General features: G+C 40.6%; 1 protein-coding gene across 3 annotated transcripts in view; it reads left to right on the top strand.

Moving 5' to 3' along the window:
* Nucleotides 1-22,037, top strand: part of LOC137929571 (uncharacterized) — a 94,284-nt gene that overhangs the window by 47,731 nt on the left and 24,516 nt on the right. For all 3 annotated transcript variants that reach the window (XM_068772584.1, XM_068772585.1, XM_068772583.1), the window contains exon 2: nt 1,331-1,768. In XM_068772584.1, the coding sequence (XP_068628685.1) occupies nt 1,623-1,768 (146 nt within the window). In that variant the 5' untranslated portion in view covers nt 1,331-1,622. The remainder of the gene's footprint in view (nt 1-1,330; nt 1,769-22,037) is intronic.

The following is a 22,037-nucleotide window of genomic DNA, read 5'->3' as shown; positions in this document are numbered from 1 at the left end:
CAGTGCAACCGATACTCGGCAACTCCGAACCCGACTTCTATTCGCCGATCCGTGGGTCCCATTTTCATTCAAACAGCACGAATAAGATACGACTGAAGTATCACTTGTTTTTTTTTTAATTTTGCGTTTTCAATAATCAACTCACGTCTTACCTCCTTCTCAGGGAGCCCTCGAGCTGTCCCAACTTAAAAAAGGTTTTGGGTCGCAAATGTAAATACCACTAGAGAAACAGTATTAGACGGGTCAAAAAAATTGTACCGTCTCGTTGAAATAATTGCGCAGACGGCAATAAAGTTCCGAAGTACCGAGTCATTAGCTCATCTACCCTCGATTCATAATCGCTATTAATGGCACTTGAAGATTTATCCGTCCTTTAGTCGTCTCATAAAAACAGTTCAACAATACCGAATTAATTGCCCTTGCCATAATCTCTAAGAGTGTTTAATGGCTGTTTGCTATGTCGCTTTATAGGTCGGTAATCCGCAATTGTCGGTGACAATTACTCAGTCGGTGGCCGACCGCGCCAGATCGCAGACGCGTTTTCTTGTCGCTGCTATTCTAAACGCATTAACCCAAATTACATTTTCATTTTTAATTGGCGTTGGTCGTTGTTTAGCCTTAATAATTTGTATTGTAAGATATAAATTAAACTCGTAAAAGTTAATAAACCATGAAATTCAAAGTCGTCTGTATGTATGAATTTTTATATGTTCTAGTTTCTACAGAAATTTTGTTTCTATTGAATGACTAAAGGTTGTTAGAAGCTACTATTTGGGCATTACGTCGGCTTCTGCAAACCGTCCCAATGTCAATATGTTTGTTCAAATTACTGTAAGGTTTCGTTACTAAGGTTAAATTGAAATTCATAAATGTTTTACTAAAATCACTTGCGCTCTTACCGGAATATTTGTGTATGTTGTTTTATAATTTGCGCCATAGACACTTGAGATTACTAGAGGTCATCAGACTCGCTGCGTTTGGGGACATGCGTATTCATATGTCTAACCAGTTTAGATTGCAACAGTCAGTTTTATTCAATCAGTACTATCCCTGTGGAGTGGATTGCCTAAGCTAGATATGACGTGCATGGACGACTATTGTCAACTATCTGTCAATCACTAACAACTATTCTATTGCATCACATGTCAATTTTCATGAATTTTAACTTTTAACGATTATCAGAACCAGCCTACATTCGTTGTTTTTGTTGAACGCTCAAATAATTCTTCAAGATAAGATATAACATAAATTAGCATTGTAAACGAAGCAGTGCGCGCAGTCATCGATACTATGCTTATAAAAGTGTTATAATTGAACATTATTGTTACAGAGTGACTCCGTCGCCAGCCATGCCGCCTTGCGAGAGCCGGCCGAGTCCTGGCCGTGCCGTAGACGCAGTCACCCCTACACCGAGCTGAGCGCTCGATCTCCGCCGTGACGTTCATTTACAAGTGCGTTGTCGCGACATACATGTAAAGTGAAGTGCTAGTGCTTGTGTTAGTGTTGGTGCGTTCGTTGAACCGGCTCGATCCGGTCGTGTACGCTTCTATCCGCATCGCACCGGTTCAGACCGGCGCGCGCCCGTGCGGGCCGGCTGCTTCGGACCCGATGTGTGCGGCGTCATGGCGTTCATGACGAAGAAGAAGCGATACAAGTTTGGGGTCCAGTGCTGCCTCGAGGAGCTGACGGAGGTGCCCTTCGTATCCGCCGTGCTGTTCGCAAAGGTGCGCCTGCTCGACGGCGGCAATTTCCAGAATCATTCTAGCAGGTTAGTTCCATTTCTTCCACTTTGATTTGATCCTCAATATCTTGTTTGACATTTTGAGTATATTTCTTTAACTTTACACTTCTTAAAAATAAACTGGGGTAACAATATATCACCATTTCGTCGTAAGAAATCGGGTTGTTGGATGTAATTAAATATAAATAAAGTCATTATTCGACATCGAGTCAACACAACTCGCTCCTTACGTCGGGGTTTTACCGGAGAAGTGACTCAATCAGGTGGGCCGGCGGGGTGCCCCTATGTGCTCGTTGTCATGGTGACACCATACAAACGCTAATAATCGGAGTAAACTAAACTCATAAAAGGGGGGAGGCACTCTAGACATCGCCCTCTTGCACTTGACAGTCATAAATAAGTATTATACTTCGTCGATCATATCCTTGGACACTCTAAATCTATCGTGGTAATGAACAGTTCTTTATGAACACTCTTATAGTATGCGGTAGATGTTACGCGCTACTTTCCACGGAACAGGGTACATTTTTACGGCTGCAGGAGATGAAAATCGAAAACTCCCAGCATAATTTTTGAATTGCAATTACAACGACGTTGATTTATTGAAAACTTTTTTAATTTCTTACATAATACTACTTTTATAACTGTCACTTTATCAATTATAGGACCTATTTAATAATTAAACATGTTTTACATTACCATATCGTTGTAATAATTTTGTTTAAACTAAACTACAGGGTACCTAGATACACAACTATTGCTAAGACAAAGAGAGTGGAGTGGAATATATTTAATCGACCTAATTATCAACGCTAATTCACGAAAATTATTATCGTATCGGAGCTATTATGTATACCAGTAGTAAATCCTGAAATTTTTATAATTTCATCGCAGAGGTAGAAAATTCTAAAATGCCACATGGCTGTTGGAGATAGCTTCGGCGGCTCTTTACGACTATGTTTCATCTATTAGCATCGCTGTTAGTACTGGAACATCGATTCTCAACCTCAGTCTTTGCGGATAGGACCCTCGACCCTAAATATTTTGGATATTGTGGCTTCAATGTTGAAATAGTGTGCGGATAGTGCGGGGTCGTTGTACCGGAGCGTGTGCTGGCTCGTTCCCTCGCGCGCCGCCACTCGGGGCCGCCACTCGGGTGACTCAACGACCTGTGTTTGCTTTGCCGAAATTATCTAGGTGTAGATTATAAACGAAGTCGTCCGAGAGTACGCGAGTCACTTTATTATGCGATGTGTGAGCAATTGGCAGTGAATATTGTTGTATACTTGCGATACCGCAGAGTACCCAACATGATTTTGATGGTAGAAGTTGGAGATGATTGTGTTGGAGTTTCTTCCGCCACTTCTTCCTGCTCAAACGCTATGCGAACTGGTATATATAGTAGTGAGCAGAAGTTATCCGTGAGCCAATAGAGGCGAGGTACGGCTCTCTCGGACACTTTCTGTTCATAATGAATAAATCGGAATGATAATAAAACTTGAGAATGAATGAATGAACATCATTGTATTAAGGATATTTGTAAAAGAGACCACAAAACTCGCATGAGTTTATTATGGGCTCTTCTAGCAACAGGGCGTGCTCAGAATCCTTATAATGATACAACGATAACAACATGAAAATACTATTCTATACACGAGTCGAATGACAACCTGCGCCGGGGATCATATCTCCGGACTCGCGGCGAATTCCCAACCTAACTGAATACGTAACAAAATTGCCAGAAACGAGGTACCTCATGATCTCGATAGAATTATACCGTTGGTATGCTGGACCACATGGCTATTGCGGCGCTTGAATGCATATATTGACATCTATTTAGACTTCTCGAAATATAGATTTTACGGACTATACTCTACTGACCTACATACTAGTATATTCTAAGTAAATATCAACAAGCGCTCATTGCTAGACTGTTATATATAAAACTTCTAAAATTTAATTGAATTGCGCCAGTAAAATTAACATTCTAAATAACATTTAATACACATAATTTTTATTATCCATTGTGTCGTGTCATACACAGTCGGTGAAATGGCGCGGCGCTGTTAGACTGACAGACGGGCGGGCTGTCGAGATGTGTCGTCGTGTGGAAATTGGAACGAAATATTTAACGTAAACATAGTTGGTTATCTCTTCGTTTATTATTTATTTATTTACTTTATTTGAGATAGACAGTAACAAAAAGCAGTAAGAAAGTACAAACTTAGAAGCTTAGAAATATAAAATTAGTTACAGCTGTTACCTTATAACTATCTCACTGAGAACATATAATGATTTATAGTCAAACAACGAAAAAACAAATAAGAATAAAAACATTACTAAACAGGGATTAAAGACTATGGTTTATATATTTATATTATGTTTGTTTATATATTTATATTATGGTTTAATTTGCATTGTATGTACTCAATAATTTCGAACGAAATTGTCTTTTAAAAGATACGAGAGAGCACGAGAATATATCAATTTCACTAACATATGAATTGTTTATCTAGTTAACATATGTTTACTAGAACAAAATTCATCTCATTGTATACAGCTTAACACAAACATTTTTTCATGTTTTCTTCCACTTTGGATCCAATTGGATGGATACTGATGACTTGGGTATTTCTTAAGTATGCTAGAAGAGCCCAGTAGACAATAGACACTAGATTCAAATCGAACTTATTGTGTTATGTCACCAATCAACTTAAAAATGCATATACATACTTGTTTTGAACTTCATGGTGGAACGATCAAAAATAGTTTCAATTATCTCGGTTATCGTTCATGACTAATTTTGTTAAGTTCTCGTGTATTTGCTCTTAGCAATTGTTGTGACAATACGGAGCATACGGTAAACGCAGGCGTGTCATCATGCCAGCCCGTCGCGAGCAAACACCGCGGCGTGACGGCGAGGTGACGGTGACGTGACGGTGACGCGACGCGACGTGACGTGACGTGAGTGAATAAACGCGGCGCGGAGCTGTAAATAGCCGGCTAATTATAGAGAGGGTCGCAGCCGCGCCGTCCTTGCCTCTTATTGCTCTCTGATTGCCCGCGCCATCCGTCTTGCGTCTTCGAGGGCATACGAGCGGAAACGCCAGATCAACGTCATACCATTTGAAAGTAAATAACAAAAGTATTACATTAGTACGAGCAGCGGTATTCCAGCGGGAGAGCGGGAGAGAACTGACACTTGCGATCCTAAGTCACGGGTTGGATTCCCGGCGATACAATCTTATATGACAATTTTATAAATATGTAGCAGCGTCCTCTGCGTAACGTAATACCATACTGCGATCGCCGACCCCCCTGCCAAGCGTAGCGATTATGGTATATCCCCCATAGATATATTTGGGGGAGGCCTGTGCCTTTCAGTGGGCGTGCATGGGCTGAATCGACTAGAACATTAGTACAGCGTTATAACCATATCATCGTTAAAAAAAGTGTTTAAATGCAAGCAACAACAGTTTTAGAACTGTTTATGTAAAAGTAAAACATCTCAAGAAGGATTCTTATATATAAATATCTCAAAGGAATGTCTTTTATATCATTATTGATTTAACTTCCTTATGCTATAAGCAGTTATTGAAGTCGTGGTTGTTGTCTACTAGAAGGCTGGACTTTCATAAACAGTGTTTGTTGCGGTGGTGCACGTGTATCTGTGCTAGTCTGCACAAATGTTCAAATATATTAAAACTACTTCACTTGATAACCATATAGCTTATCTACAAGCAACTAACATAATACTATAAGAAACAATTTAAAAAAAATCTGCTATGTTTAAAATAGATAAAATGAATGACAGTCGAAACCCTAAGCAAGTAAAATTAACGTCGTTTGGTGCATCTCATGGTGTCGTTTCCCTTTCTTCTTGTATCCGAAATCGTCCTGGCTTGTTCACGGTGACCGCTGACTGCGCTGAACTGCAAATCGGCGCGTCGTTGCATTGCGTTGATAGGGCGATGTTAATTTGATTGTTCCCCACGCGACCCGGCCGCGGGCTGCGCGCAGTAGTTGGTTCGCATACGAACGCGGAGTCGAGCTGAACTCTCCCTCCGGACGCCTCCGCATTCCCGCGCTAACTGCCAGCTTCCCGTTGCTACGCGACCGCCGCCGCCCGGGACCCGAGCCCCGCGTATTAATTAGGCAGACCCTCGATCTGATGTATCTATCTATTAAGAGACACGAATGACTTTAATGAAATCAGGCGTTACCTCGCGGAAGTCCATCCTATATAAGAAAAGGACCAATATTTAGCCACCTCCGCACATGCAGTGGTAGTCGTGCAATGAAATGCACCGCCCGCCAGCCCGCTGATAAATGCGTATGCGGCGAACAATGCGAATCACACAACCGCCACCACCAAATTACTCAACACGTGTTTCACCCCTCCACGGGATCTTCGCGAGTTATGTTACACCGATTAGTGCCAAACACAGAGTGAACACAACACAACACTCTACGCATTTATCAGCGGGCTGGCGGGCGGTGCATTTCATTGCACGACTACCACTGCATGTGCGGAAGTGTCTAAATATTGGTCCTTTTCTTACACGAATGTCTGTCGATAGATACTTTCTAGTTTGGTGCCTACATAGATCTCTTCCTTTAAAGAAGATCAAGCGTCCACTCACTGCTACAAAACGCATTCTAGATTACTAATATTAACAATAAGTTAACACACGGGCTAATAATCTCTGGTTTAACAAAGAAAACACGTTTTTTTGGTTCAAAATTAGCTTTATTCATCAATCTAACTGACATCAAGAACAATGCTGTCCCAGTTTTGAAGAACGATATATCTGTTGCCACAAAAAGGCCTCAGTTTCAGCGATAACCTCTTCATTCGAGAGCTTCCGGCGACCAATATTTTTATGTCTGCGAACAGCCAGTAGTATCTGGAAGCCAACACAATTATTTAATACATATCCATCATCCAATACCAACCAGCCCAAAAATACAAATGAGTCCGTTACTGAAGAGCTGGGGACCTTTCGTGTTCCTCTGCCGTCTGTAAGCAGAGACATTATTTGTTATTTCCCCGCTCCTCTTTTGTTCTTCGTAAAATCTTTAACAATGCCAAGTTTTAACATTTTGATCTTTATTGATATCCATTATTTTATTTTCCTTTACTATTATATTATACATTTCTATATCACAATTTTGATTTTGGTTTTTCAGAATTTGTTCAAAATATTTATCTCTCATCTATTGATTTACGTCTTATTCTTTTTTATTACTGTTCCTATTATCTTCCTACAGTATTTTAGAAAGATCTGGCATTGTTTCCTCTTGGCTAACTAGCGAGGAGATGTTAGTTTCCTCTATCCTTTCTTGCAACCGAAACAGGCACGAGGACAAGTTTATTGTTGATACTCTTATATTACCTCGCCCGTATTCATTTTAAGCTAACCTAATTAATATTTTCTTCATAATATTGGTCGCCTTATTTCTTTCTAGTTAATTACAATATAGCCCGTTTCAAATTTAGTTTTTTGGTCGCTCTCCAATAAGCGACAACGTAAGCATTGCCGGGTTTGTGTTTGCGGACACTGGAGCCACTGCGGCAGAGTCAAACCTCTCTGTAACTCTGTGCTGTTGAGCGATACGTCACCGGGCGATTCCCTTATTGACTCGTCGCTTAACAAGTGCGAAATAAAAACAAATATTGTTAATTAGCGGGTCACCTCGTCATGTTTGTTCTGACGCAGAGCAACGTCAACATGGTTCGCTTGCAAGAGGTTTTCAGCGATTCAGATTACGCATCAAATTTTTGAATATTAAAATAAATGGTAATAATGTTCGAACTCGATATCTTTGCGCCGAGATAAAGGAAAAATGACTTACGAGAAAAATAAACGTTTGGATGGGTGCCATCTTCTTGGAATTGAATCTACGTTCAAGAACAAATTTATTTTTATCGATCGATCTATTACATACCGACAATGTTTTAAGAAGTGTAAAACACACGTACGTGTTAGAGTGCGTGGTGGCCGGCGTGCGAGGTCGATGACTTTACAGTTTGACCTTCTGCGATAAGTTTTGAGGTCAGCCTCAATGCCGCGGGCCTGCGCATGCGTTGCCTCGGTGTCACTGCGCTCCGCTGCGTTTCCGCAAACTGGGCGAAGCTCGCGGCAATGTCCCAGAGATGCTTGTCCAACTTTTCATATGATCACATATTTTGTATCGGTAAAGAAACATTTATAAAGGGTGATGAGTTCATTTCCGCAAACGTCTTTATACAGTAGCTAAAACATTTAATTCTTTGATCACTATTAAATGACACCCTGTAGTTGGGTCGATGATGTTAAATGTTGTGTCACATTAGACAGGGCAATCGGCTAAAAGTGTAAAAGCCTTTAAGGGATAAAAATGTACAGCTTCTTTGCTGTCAATTGATGCATGGTACATTCTATTTAAAACCAATTATTTCAGAAATAAACGACGTAATGACTATGTAGTAAGTAAGTGCGTTTTCAACAATCACCGGTGGCGTTCCAATAGAATAAATAAATTAATGTAACATATTTTAGAGTCATCACTTTGTAGGGTGATTGAAAATGGATGTAAAAGCTATAAAACTTTTTACTGATAAAACTGTACATTCATTTCCTTAAAGCTTTACACCTAAGAATAATATTACCACGTGTACATTGGAAATTTATCTAAAATATCTGTAATTTCTATGTTCACGCACTTGAAAACGATGGCTTCATTCCATCCTCGTTTCCTTGATCAAGTGAATAAAATGATTGGTGCACCAGAAAATCCCCTCCTGCAAACCGATCGCATGACTGGCATACAACATCATGCGTAACGTAATTGCCATGCGTATTCATGTCCGTGTAGTAATATTACATGACATTTCCGCTTTTTTTCATTATTTATAAATTACATACTGTTTATATGCAAATTGTTTGTCGATGGTTCTGTTTTTTTTATTTTAATGAAGAAACTTGAAGTATATGGTATAGTAAAACATTAAACACACGACTTTGCCTTTCTAAAATTCTTATGCCCCACTATGTAACATATATATGTTTATATTAAAGCGAAAGTGTTAAATTCATGTCGAGTTCAATTTCAAATTGCTCCCCCCCCCCCACTAAGATGACCGTTCTTGAATGAACGAATGAAAGAATTCAGCAATCTGCCGCGACCCCAACGGTTAACAAGCTAAAACAAAAAAATACCTCATCAAAATATCATCCATTTACAGAACACACAGCCGAGTTTGTAGTGGCTGGCCTGCCCGAGCCTCGCTCACATATTGAATTAGCAGCGTACACGAGTACAGGATGTACTTGAAAGCAATTGGACTCGGCCCGTCCGCTGCTGCGCGCGCCCCGTGCCTTGGATCGGGTACGGTGGTGAGGTATTTCCATAAACACTCACGTCATCTTCAAGTACATTTTGTATCATGTTATATAACTCGGTAAAGTGTTGGAATTGCATCGATTTAAACCCCGATACCCCGGTAGTGGAATCGATTAAACATTTTGACTTTGCAAGTTAGAATTTCATCTCTGATAGGCTTACTGCATGCACTTTTATATATAGCCAGACACTCTTACAGATATTGATTGTTATATCCTTTATCCGCGTAGCATTCGCTATCTTGTCAACACTGTGTGGGCCATGTGGTATGGGTTCCCTGAAACTTTTACTTCAAACATTAAAGATTATTTTGACGTTCGTGGATGACACTCAAACCTCTCGGTGGTCGTTGTTAATATTCGAGGACGTCCTGGGATCTCCCATGGAACTTAACAGACACTTATTTCTTGATATGCATCTACGGTACGCAGGAAGATCAATCTACCCCGGCAGACGCGCTGTGGATCAACGGGGCACTTAACTATGGTGTGTTCATGATCCTTTAACTGCGTATATCTCTAGCCCGGTGAGGCGGCTTGCGTTAATTGGCGGTGATAATTGTAAGGTCGACGACTTCACTAATTACTCAGCGATAACTGGCACCCACGTGACTTTACATGAACAGGCTGTTTGTTATCTACGCGTTCGATATTTAAATTTGAGCCAACTAAACCATAAAATCGTTATCATTGTCGGTCACGTGCCGGTGAGTAATGCGCCGTGCTCATTATTGCTTCGGCTTGCCCCGCGTCTTTGACTATGCGCGAACCAGCACCACCGCGTTTTGATTCCAACCAAAAAGCACAAAAGCGATCGCGTGATCACAGCTGCTCTTCTTGTCACTGAGAGATACTCGTAATATAGAAATAATACACAGGAATTTTCCTAACCAGACTAGAGATTGAATTTCCATGTTTACTGCATCACTGTTAATATACATAGTGCCGGGTTGCGTAATGTTTTAGCTGTCCGTTTGCAACAATATGCACTTGCATTTATCACATTATTTTCTACTTTGGATATTATACAGTGGTCACTTGCATTCATGATGAGATAAATAACGGTATGGCTCCATTTCGCATCATATTGATCCTCCAAAATAGGATTTTTTTAAGCTCGTCACATTTTTGTGATCGTCCCAGCCAAAAATACTGATTGCTTTAGCTGTTCATAGTTGTTAAGAAAAAGTCTGTAGCAATAATTAAATTAAAAACCTTTTACATATCTTTTCAACGTGAAAAAAAAAACACCCAGACCTTAGTTGTTGTCGTAAGGCACGTAAAATAATAAATTATGACGCCTAGCATACGTTATCCAAGTATCGCAAGTCAGGTATAAATACATGTTGAACGTAGTGAACTTATGTGTTAGAGAGAAACGGCACACGGTTGAAACAAATTATATTTATCGTATATCCTATTGGAAATGTATGGGGGCGCCCAGTGTGCAGCAGTGTCCCACGTTCTTTTGAAGCTTTTGTATGAATCTCTTTTAAAAATACGTTGTATGTTATCATGCAGTCTATTATATATACGATTTTAGAAAATATCGGAACATATCTTTACTTACTCAAGGCAAGTAGAGTTATTTTAATTCGATTTTCTAAAGAACCTTTCGATAAAACGAGACCTTACAGTAATTGTTATTGTAACGGAATGTTAGATGACATGCTTAATAAATAAATAAATATATTGGTTGGAATATCTAAAACATAGAAGTCGTGCGTGATGGTGCGCGATACGCGACGCGCGGATTACGACTGCGTCGGAAGAGGAAGCGGCGCGTCGCGGAAACCTTTCCCGCGCAAAAACGCACACTACCCGCTTCTTTGATCGACGCTGATCTATTGTTCATGTCGGTCCATGTGAAGCACAGCTGCTCTGTTCTCCCGCTTTAGTTTTATCATGAGCGTGAAAGAGAACGATCGCTTGCAATTTGTAACGAGGCTCTGTTGTTGTTGGTAACGATGATAGTTTATTGTACCCGTACTGGCCGGCACACGGCACGGGAGCCGCTGGAATCGGACGGCTGTTCCGTCACAAAAGGTGAACACGGCCAGTAGATTGCCACTGTTTTAATATTTTAATTTGTTACTCGAGTTTGTTTAATTACTTTTACTTTTTAGTAAACTTCCCATTATTCATTGTTTTGCGATAGACTTATATGAGCATAATGAATTTCTCTAAGAAACAAAAATTCTAGTTAATACGGATGTGCAATTATCGCTAATATGAATCCAAGAGTTTGCATGTTGCGATGCCTTTTGAATAAATTATCACGGGTATGATTTTGAACATGTATTGGAACGTCGTCGTTGTGTAACGTACAGGGCGCATTACTTAGTTTTAAATCTATGGCAATGGTAAATATTTTATCATTAATCAATAATAAAGTTAAAAAAAATCCCATGTATTGTAGCTTATTCTTTTCAGCGACCACGTTTATTTTATGAGGATCAACTTAGTATGCGGGGGAAAAATAAATGCAGGACTGTGTTTAAAATGGTAAGTAAATGATTTTTAGTGTGAAATATCATCTAAAGAACGCAAAATAATTTTGTAATTGTTTGAACGATACTGAAAGCAACGGATTTCTTATTCTTCAACCCAATATTTGCAATAGTAATACACAATTACAACAAATATAATTATTATAAGAGATATGGTAGATAGGTAAAGTTAGGACATAATTTAAAATAGGAGAATTATAGTTTTTTTTTGAATTACGTGTAATGACTGTTTGTACCGTTGCGGGCCAGCGAGCATCGAGTGCGGCGGCAAGCGGCTCATTAGCCTGTTAATAGTCAATTAGCGCGTTAGGCAAGAGCGGCGCCTCGTGGAAAGTGAAAGACTTTCAGCCGCTCGCGAAAGTGCTCCCGTCGCTTATCGACTCTCAGCGCTACGGCGCCGGAATTGGGTCGCTATTGGCTCGGCGGGCGCGCCTAATCGCTTTATGAAAAAACGTAATGTGGCGACGCGCAACGCGGACGTGTCGCGCCGGAAGCTGCGGCCCGCCTGCTTCAACACCTCCTTTCGTCTAGGCATCGCGCGCGGATTGCTTGGACTTCGCTGGAGTGAGAGGTACTCCGGACGTTGCGGTCATATATCATCATTTTTTGGAATAAATTGCAAGTTCACACGTGTCATGCAAAAGGGCTTTTTTTTTAAACGGTTTTATTTAGTTCGACCCGTACGGAATTTATTTGTTTGGATCAAAATTAGAAATTGAAATTTAAACACCTTCCCGTTGTCAGATTGATCTGAAATTTGGTAAACACATTTAATTTAGATGAAAATACAATATAATATAATCAGTAACATTATAAAACTAAGATGGCCGCCGATACAAAATGGCGGATTACGTATTTTTCCTTAACCCCCTCAATATGGGTATCAAATGAAAGGGCTACACTAGGAAAACACGATGATTATGTCAAAATTTAAAATTCAAGATGGACGCCGTTCCAATATGGCGGACTAGGTACATATTTTTCCACAACCACTACAATATGGGTATCAAAAAACCGTTAAACTTAAAAGTTGTTTTAAATGTATTTATTGATAATTCTCCATTTACATGAGGTTGCTTTAATTGAGCTTGCCCTGTATCGTCATGTATTTAGCGAGATGCAATAGTTTCTCTACTCTTATAATTTTCTAATGTTTTTGCGCAATTATAAAATTAGGAGAATTGGTTTACTTTTGTATTTTGGTTTCGTTTCCGGGTTTTTTTATTATAAGTTGCCGAAGCTGGCATTTGACGTGTTTAAGAACGAGATGTGTAGATGCAGAATAAATGCGCTGTTTGATAGCCTGGGAAGCTATCGTTGTGGCCGATGTCTTTATGCAATCCATTACTAAATATACTTCTAAATACAGTTCAGTAGAGAACTACTTAAAGCTTTTAATATGAAGAGCATATTGATCCGTTGGAAATCTGGCGCTGGACAATAATATATGTGATATCCTGGTGGGATTTTCGAACTAAAAATTTAAAACGTTTGTGGCTGGATCCGTACTATTTCTTTAAATTGTCCCACAAACAGAGGGAAAGGACAAGCCTCATAACATATTTTAATGGAAGACCATAAGGAAAACTGATTGTACTCCTGTCAACAGAGCAATTTAAAATGATTGGATTCAAGTACTACTCGAATAGTATCATTGCAGTAACGTTTAACCTGTTGAATAGTAGCGCGGTGCGGGGGGCGGCTTCGAACCTGCTCCCGGCGACTGCACCGGGCAGTTCGCGCGTTACACAAGCCGCTGCGCACTGGACGGTGTCCGGAGCGGTTTTTTTGATCATTTGTTTTTACGGCGCTCTAAATTTTGGAACCGGTCGTGTAACTGTTCGTGGCGCAATGCTTGCCCGAGCACTAATTGAACAGAAACAATATCACCTGACGCAGCCCGCGCTTTCTGCTTTACTTAACACGTTGAACGCCAGACTAAAAACCATGTTTAGTTCAGTGGGCCGCGACGGACACCATGTGACTGCCATTATGTTGGGTCCAAGAGGCCGCGTCGGACACCATGTGTCCGCATGCCCTCGATCACTTCAGAAGCCTCTAGGGAGCCAACAGACAGTGTTTCGACTGTTACTGTACCAAGGCATGTGACCCGCGCGGCCCCGCAGAAAAATAATGGGTAAATCGCTGTTTCCGTAAGTCGCTTATTATTTTTGAGGGTTTTACTGACAATTTTTGCAAAAAAACACCTTGGCGATTTTTTGACGATTTTCGATTTAATGGTGTGGCCCCAGGGGACAGTATGCTGTCGGACACATGGTGTCCGCCATGGCGTTCAACGTGTTAATAGTAGAGTTGAAATGTGAGCAAATAATGTGTTCCGTTATTCTTATTTATTAAGATTCCCCTCATAAGTAAGAATCGTGGCATCTATCTGCAAGGATTCTTCCGGCCTGCCTACTGCAATACGTGGAGCATTATGTTTTTCAAATTCTTTTCTTTCTTAGTTATTTCTAGGTTTTAGATTGTTAGCCCGCGGCATTTCTTTTATCGGTTTTGCCAGCGATCATAAGTTTCTCCATCTCATTATAATCGCTGCAGACAAAGTGTCCTACTGTATTGTAAATACAGATAACCTTGACAATGTACTGTACGTACACTATAATATCACTGATATACTTCATTGCGGTTATAAAATTTTAGCCAGACCTCTAAATATGAGAAACGCAGTCATAAATCATTTAAAAAGGGCGCCGGCGCCCGATGTCTCCGCGAGCTACGGCCATTACAAGCCGATAGCGTTGTGTAGCAGTGGCCGTATTCACGTTTGCTATTGTGTTTTGCTACAGCTTGCACAATATAATACGGCTAATATTCTATAAAGAGACGGAAGATCCAAGTGATCTTATGCTTACTTTACATTGTCGAGCACAGCAAGAGTGCTAATCTTAAACACTGCATACTACAAAACGATCCCTAACATAATTTAATCACAGTCGTGAGAGATGGTTCTAAGTAGAGAGCTTGTGACCCAAGACGCCGGTCTCGTGTTGCACATGTGCGGCAAAGGGGTCATTGAAAACCTTCCGAGGTATAAAGGTAGACCACCGCAAACTTATGTACAAAGGAATTTGTCACATCCTTGTCATTCCCAGATAATATAACAAGATTTAAAAAAAAGAATAAGTCCCGCTACTCATTCAAGCTTTACAATATTTAAATATAAGGGGTTTGTAATCATTTTTCTGACAACGAGGGGGCACAGCTGCGAAAACTTCTCCCTCAATTGAGACGGCAGCAGCGGGACTTCCCCGCCCGCCGTCGCCACATCGCTTACCTAACAATTGCAAGACGCTCGACCGATTGCAAAGCGATACGCTCGCATTAGAATTGAGTCCGCAGATAATGTGCCGCCATGCGCTGCGGTGGCCACACGCAGTAGATATAAAAGCCGGACAACAATAGTTTGTCTTGTTTTCGTAAATCGGTGTTACATCTCACTCTCTCGGATGGGCACGTGTTAAGAACTGATTTTTTAATTTAATTATAATAAGTATTGAAATCTAGAGTTTATCCAGCAATAACAGTTTTAGACTGAAAGGCTTGTCATTATTCACGTCTACCTCACAATTACATAACGTTTCAATTAATTAACAGTCGATTGTACATACGGTCGTTATGTACTGAAGATGTGAAAAAATAGCAAGGGAGTAATAAATTTAATAGGTGATGTCAACATATGACCGCCAGCCAACCAGTTGCAAAAGAGTATGTGTAGGTTATATGTAAAAAAATATGCCTTTATTAATGTCGCTTCAAAATGTCACCTAAGAAGCTTTATTGTCAGTTGAAAATGTCAGTACGTGTGCTTATAAGTCAATGTTCCAATATTAACCGGCAGGTCGGTCCCCTTCGTTGCTTTGAGTTAGAATCATCCCCCCTTTAAATGTCGGCTATTGTTACCTTTGCAACCGCCGCCTACCGTTCAGACTAGAGACGGGGCGCTCCGTCCGTACGAGACGATATTTGTTTTTACTACAAACAAACAGGGGGTTCCCCAAGAGACATATTTTTATTTACATTAAATTTTCAAAGAAAAACGTGTTTCCTCGTATAACAATACTTGCATTTACAAATGCCACAATAAACAATACGGAATATTGTGTTTGCGTTAAGTAAAATCTTTGATAATTGCGCATAAACATTCATGTTTTTTGGAAAATAACTACATAGTTAGGAAAGTGTTTAAATAAATCCAATAAATGAATATCCGCAAAGATGCAAACGTACGGTGTACGTACTGTTGTGCCCGCGGAAATTTATAAACGATTGGTTTTTGCCGCTCGACCTGGTTGCGTCGGCATCATCTGTTAGCATTTGGGCCGCGAAGCCTCTCTCTGGGCGCCATGCTCACAGTCGAGCTAGGTGACCTGGACGATGCAATGTCAACTAACGGATACTGTGTTGCGATTTGTTTTTTATCTGACAGCAATGCTGCCCTGTGGCTTTCAATTCCACGGGTGCGAGGCGACAGGGCGCAGAGAGCGTTTAACCTAAAACTATTTTAACTTTGGCGGCTCCCTGGGCAACCTCGTCTCTGGCCGCTATTTATCACCTTTTTACCAGACTGGTTGATCGCCTAGCTCTTGGGTCGCTTAGGCGGACGCTCCGTACAATGATGGGGTGAGAGAACAGATCCTCATCTTGATTGATGCCGTCGGCGAATCTTTACTTGCACTTACTACTAAGGTAATCGTCGTATAAAAATAATGTTGGAAGTATTTAATGGAATCAGGCGTTACTTCGCGGAAGTCCATCCTAAGTAAGAAAAGGACCAATATTTAGCCACTTCCGCACAAGCAGTGGCAATCGTGCAATGAAATGCACCGCCCGCCAGCCCGCTGATAAATGCGCATGCGGCAAACAATTCGAATCACACAACCGTGCACAATTAGTGCCAAACGGTGTTACATAGCTCCTGAAGATGCCCCGTGGAGGGGTGAAACACGTGTTGAGTGATTTATCAGCGGGCTGGCGGGCGGTGCATTTCATTGCACGACTACCACTGCATGTGCGGAAGTGGCTAAATATTGGTCCTTTTCTTACTGATGTTGGAAGTGATTGCTTTGCCTAGGCTTTTGGTGCTAATGAGACGAGTCGTCACGCGTATGAAATAGAACAGTTACCATATATATACTTAATTAAATAGCTGGTTTATATTGCACATACGAGAGCATGTGGTCACTGCGATCGGGGCCCGCGTGGGCTAGCCGCCATATAAAATGAAGAGTTGTTTGTTATAAAATTAACTAAGCCTATCCACAAAAGCAGCTCGTGTTTTCCTTAATTACGTTATCTGCAGAGGTGGCGATAACGCTCGCGCCGAGTGCAGTCTGGCCGTTACAGTGATTGAAACTTAACGACGCCTAACGAGTTTTGAATGCCTCGCAGGTTGTTTATCGCTCGCGCGCTGCTTTTTAAACATAACTACTTGTTATCGAAGCCTCTAAAAACGAACTGTTGTTATTACATGTACAGCACTTTTTCACCCCTCGGGACTTTGAGCAGTATTTGTGACGTTTTACTAAATCATAAATAGGTGCGAATACTTCACCGTCGCTTTGTCTGGAAGAATTGTACTGAAGGCTCTTAAGGATTGTTCAAGATTCTATCTTTCTATGGCTTCATCTAGACAGATGCGATAGCAGACGCTAATTCTCTCGTTTTATATCCTTATTTGAAGGTCTTTTATAGTATTAATCTTCCTTTAATCTCCTTGGAGAAGTTCGATGTTAAAAAATGAATTTTTCGCCTCAAATTAAACATTAGTTTAATACGGTGAAACGTGGCTATTATATAAAGTTGTATCAAAAACTTATGTAATAAAACGGTAATGATGTTTATGTCGGTGCACTAGCACGTATCGAGTCTATAGAGTTGCAATACAAAGCCTTGTGTCGAACGATCTATGTCGTCGGTGCGTGAACATCTGTTCCTAATGGAACAGATGTGATCGAAAGGGTCATGGCCCTCCTCACGGGGGACCACCGTGCAATCTCAGTGGACGGTGAAAAAGAGTCGTAACATACCAGAGGACTATATTTGCGATTATTTCGTTCGTAATATTGTCGATATTTTTAAAGACAATACGAAAATAGTGACCATAGTGTAATGAACATTGCAGTTGTCTTTTACTGGTCAACGTTAACACAGCTTTCTAATTTAATGTGATCCAATTGGTCAGCGGGCGTGACTAAGCTGCGGGTCACTATTGACACTTTTAATTCGTACACACCATTGCTCTATTGCTGATCATTAGGTGTATAGATACTTATTAAAAGGAATCGAGTTTTTTTAATGTGAAACGAAAAATATTACTTTTAAAACCTACCTTATAGATAAAAAAAAATAAATATAATACTAAATGCAATGAGAGGTGGAGGGGTGCCGACGTAGCAGCGGCCGGCGGGCGTTGACCCGCGCCGCGCGAAATAATAGCAAACGCAACAATGGCCGCGGCAAAAAAAACTTTGTTTATATAACTTTACACGTTCGACATCGACTGTATAAGGAGCGGGCATTAGCAGCAATGAGCTATAATCTGTAATTCCTGGTGAAGTAGTCTACGAGATAGGACTTTTTTGGAATGGCTATGAATGGCTATTCGATCACGTATGTAACATTACGTAAGACGCCAGTCGACTGCGCGCAAATAGCAGTTATTTTTTATATTTATACCAATTTCCATGAAAATAGAAGTATTTCATAACTCCCACCATTAGAGCAACCAAGTCTTTGGGAGCTGCTGCCATCATGAAAAGCTCCAGAAGCCACTAAAGTCGTGATCGCTCGCGCATATAGACGGCAGTCCTTGTGATATTACTATTGTTAGTAATTGTTTATTAACCACCTTGGTCATCGCCGGGTTGAAGTATTTTCGATCCATAACTCAAACATGTGTAGTATATGTTCTTTCATTGTGTGCGAGTGCACAGCATCAGCGCCCTAGGTAGCACCAGCTAGGTGGCATATTTGTGCTATTGTTTTGTAAATTAATCTTACCTTTTTGGACATAAAGTAACAATAAGGAAGGACACGTGCGCAAGACATTTAAATCAAAATATGTCGCACTGTATTATTATCGGGATGAATTGAGTCCCAAATGTCCGAGTGCTGCGCCTAATGACAGTATTTGAGGTCACCTCGCTCCACGGTCTAAATTCGCTAACCGTGTCACTCGCACGCGAGCCGGGCACGGACTGCAAGCCCATATCTGTGCATGTTTTGCTTTTATCAATTAAAATTAATTTCATACATACATTATTATCTTGTTTTAACCGTTTCAACTTTTGTATATAAAGAACTATTGTAGAATGTTTTTTTAAACGGTTTTATTTAGTTCGACCCGTACGGAATTTGTTTGGGTCAAAATTAGAAATTGAAATTTAAGCACCTTCCCGTTGTCAGATTGATCTGAAATTTGGTACACGCATTTAATTTAGATGACAATACAATATAATAAAATAAATAACATTATAAATCTAAGATGGCCGCCGATACAAAATGGCGGATTACATATTTTTCCTTAACCCCTTCAATATGGGTATCAAATAAAAGGGCTACACTAGTAAAACACGATTATTATGTCAAAATTCAAGATGGACGCCGTTCCAATATGGCGGATTAGGTACATATTTTTCCACAACCACCACAATATGGGTATCAAAAAACCGTTTAACTTGAAAGTTTTTTAAATGTATTTATTTTTAGTAATTGTGTTCCTATTGTTACTGATCCCGTTGCCAAAACGTCGGTTCGATCTCTGGAAGTGGTGGCGTCTCTAGTTTGCACGAGAGCGAGGTGCACTTGGCGCCCACTAGCACCGCGCCTTCATTGTCCGGATGCGGAAATTGTCCATCATTAACTTAAAATTACATTCGCTTCCCGCAAATATCCTGCATGGAACTTGTTAAAGGCAATTATTTGAATTCATTTTGACTAATAATATTTATGAACGTTCGGTGACCTTTACAATTTTTCTTGTTTTATGAAATCACCAAAAGCAGCGCACGTCTAATTGCGGAAACTATTTTCAATAAATTTATATTTTAAAATGATTAATAAATTACTATCTGATGTCATTTACACCAATAAGTGCAAGAATATATTTAAAAAAGCTCAGGAATCACATAGGATTGTATTGCAAATGAAGTCTAATTTATACACTGACTACACGCTACCGACTGATAATCAATTGATAATATTTTAATTCAATATTATTATCATCATGTCAGTAGGAGTCAGAGCTACTCCCCTAAAAACCGGCACGACGACCGACCCTGCGCTGCACCCATCCAGAACCTTCTTGCGACGGTAATCACGTCGTCAATCATCAAAAAGTTTTTAGACTTAACTATCGTATATTTGTCGGTTGCAACATTTTCGTTCAGTTGCGTCAACACACACGCGCCGTGTGCAATCGACATTGTTTGTATAGGTTCAGAGAGTCGCCGCCTTTTGATGTTCAAAGCGCTCCGGTGTTGACACGGAGCCATCGATGCATACAACTCCAATACACGTCCACGCATGTTACAGCTCGCTGATTCGACTACGATTTATGTGGGTAGTACGAATTTGTAAGTGATTTAATCGCTACCGCTTGTGTATGAGAACCGGGATCGAGACCTCAGACATCTCAGAACGCAAAAACCAGGCTCAACTCATTTCAATGAATTAAGAACCTAACTAAACTAAAATATACGGATATAAAAAACTCGTGATTGTAAAGATAAAGGCGCGGACGCTAAGGTGTGTGGAATATAAGAGAAAAAAGAATCGTTACAGGATCTTTAAATGTATCTGCTGCGTGCAAACGTAAGTAAATTCCCAGTTCACTACAATTTTGTGTGCAATACTTTAGACAAGTACACTAATTGATATGAATTCTTTTAAAATAACGTGTAGTTGACGGCTATTTGAGCCGAAAGGTTCTCGTGTGGCGGTCACGAGCTGGTGCACGCGGCGTGGCCGGACTGACGACTTGATCGAGATCGCGGCAAGTCACTGGATGCACGCTCTGCAGTCCACCGGCTGACGTCAATGAACGAGTGTGGACGTGGATAGAATCCGCTACGCACGAAAGGATGTTTAACGAAAACGTTTTTCAGTAAACTTTAAAAAATTTAGTTTTTATTATTGGACGCAACTGTAACTAGGCGGCGTGCAAGTATCGCAATCGTTTCCTTATCGATGTAACTAGAGAAGAGTAGCGAGCGCGCGGTGTGTGTATATGTATGTAAGTGTAATATAACACCGGAGTGCCCTCTTCCTCCTCGCGCCGCCCGGCCGGCCTCTGCGGAGCCGGAAGCGAGGCCGGCTGCTAGGTCGCGGCCGCTGCTATCTGTTACATACGCGCGTAACCAGAGCGTACGGCTTATATGTAACACTGACTGACGATGGAACGTTTATATGTTGCTAACTCATACTGTATACACCCGAGGCCTCTGCGATGCAATTATTAATATCGTGTCAATTTGTTTGCCCAGCTAAGCTATCCTTAATTCCCCATATATAATAACCCATAAGGGTGTGAGAGCGAAATCCATAAGATCCACATAGAGCCGAAGTTTACGAGTTTTATACTGTGAATCGCAAAGAAAGCCTATCGACTTTACTACCTACTGATTTAACTTTAGGTGCCTCTGATAGATTTCTTATAATTTAATGTAGATCTCTATAAGTTAAATAGCTCGAAAATTACAGACTATAGCCTTCGTTTCTAAGAAACGTACAGCGTCGAACATTATTCGAATGTAGGGCTCGGTAAATATAATTTGAATTTACGCTTGAAGTTGGAGAATTGTTTATGTTCGCCCGGACACCGTTTTTGCTTCGCTCTCGCGTACGCACGCCTCAGGCATGAGTAGGGTGCCCACGCAGTGATGTAAACGAAAAGACGTTATTTTTGAATTTTCGTAAATTAATTATTGACAATTGTTCGATAGAAAATATACGAAAACTATCATATGATACGACTTAATGGAAAATTTTATCGAATATAATGAAAACTACACCATTTGGGTCTCCATCTCGGACCTCTCACTACTGAGGATCGTGACCCTTTTTAGACAATTTGTTGCGCTTTTTGTTACGCCATTTGGGTCGGTTTTTGATCACGTGTATTGCTTCAGCTGTGATGTCGAGCATGATTCGGACCAGATCGGCAATCCTTCCACTTTTCTGGTGATCAAAAGTTTATCTCGGTCGTTAACGTCTTCTTTGGGAATCCCGAGTGGAAACTCCGTGGTCACTTAGTATCGACGCATTCGTCTCTAGCGCCACATCGCAGACGCGTCGACGAGTAATCGGTCTGCTTTTTTTAAGGTCCAAGTTTTGGCGTCATTTAAATGTATAGAGAATATCTGCGTAATAACAAACTCGGCA

The sequence above is a fragment of the Battus philenor genome, unplaced genomic scaffold (genome assembly GCF_028537555.1).
Source record: "Battus philenor isolate CCGP_79_NKW_IND1 unplaced genomic scaffold, ilBatPhil1.0.hap1 SCAF_5, whole genome shotgun sequence".
In the NCBI taxonomy this organism is placed as follows: domain Eukaryota; kingdom Metazoa; phylum Arthropoda; class Insecta; order Lepidoptera; family Papilionidae; genus Battus; species Battus philenor.
The sequence above is the reverse complement of the archived record's forward strand: the minus strand, read 5'-3'. Positions and strand labels throughout refer to the sequence as shown.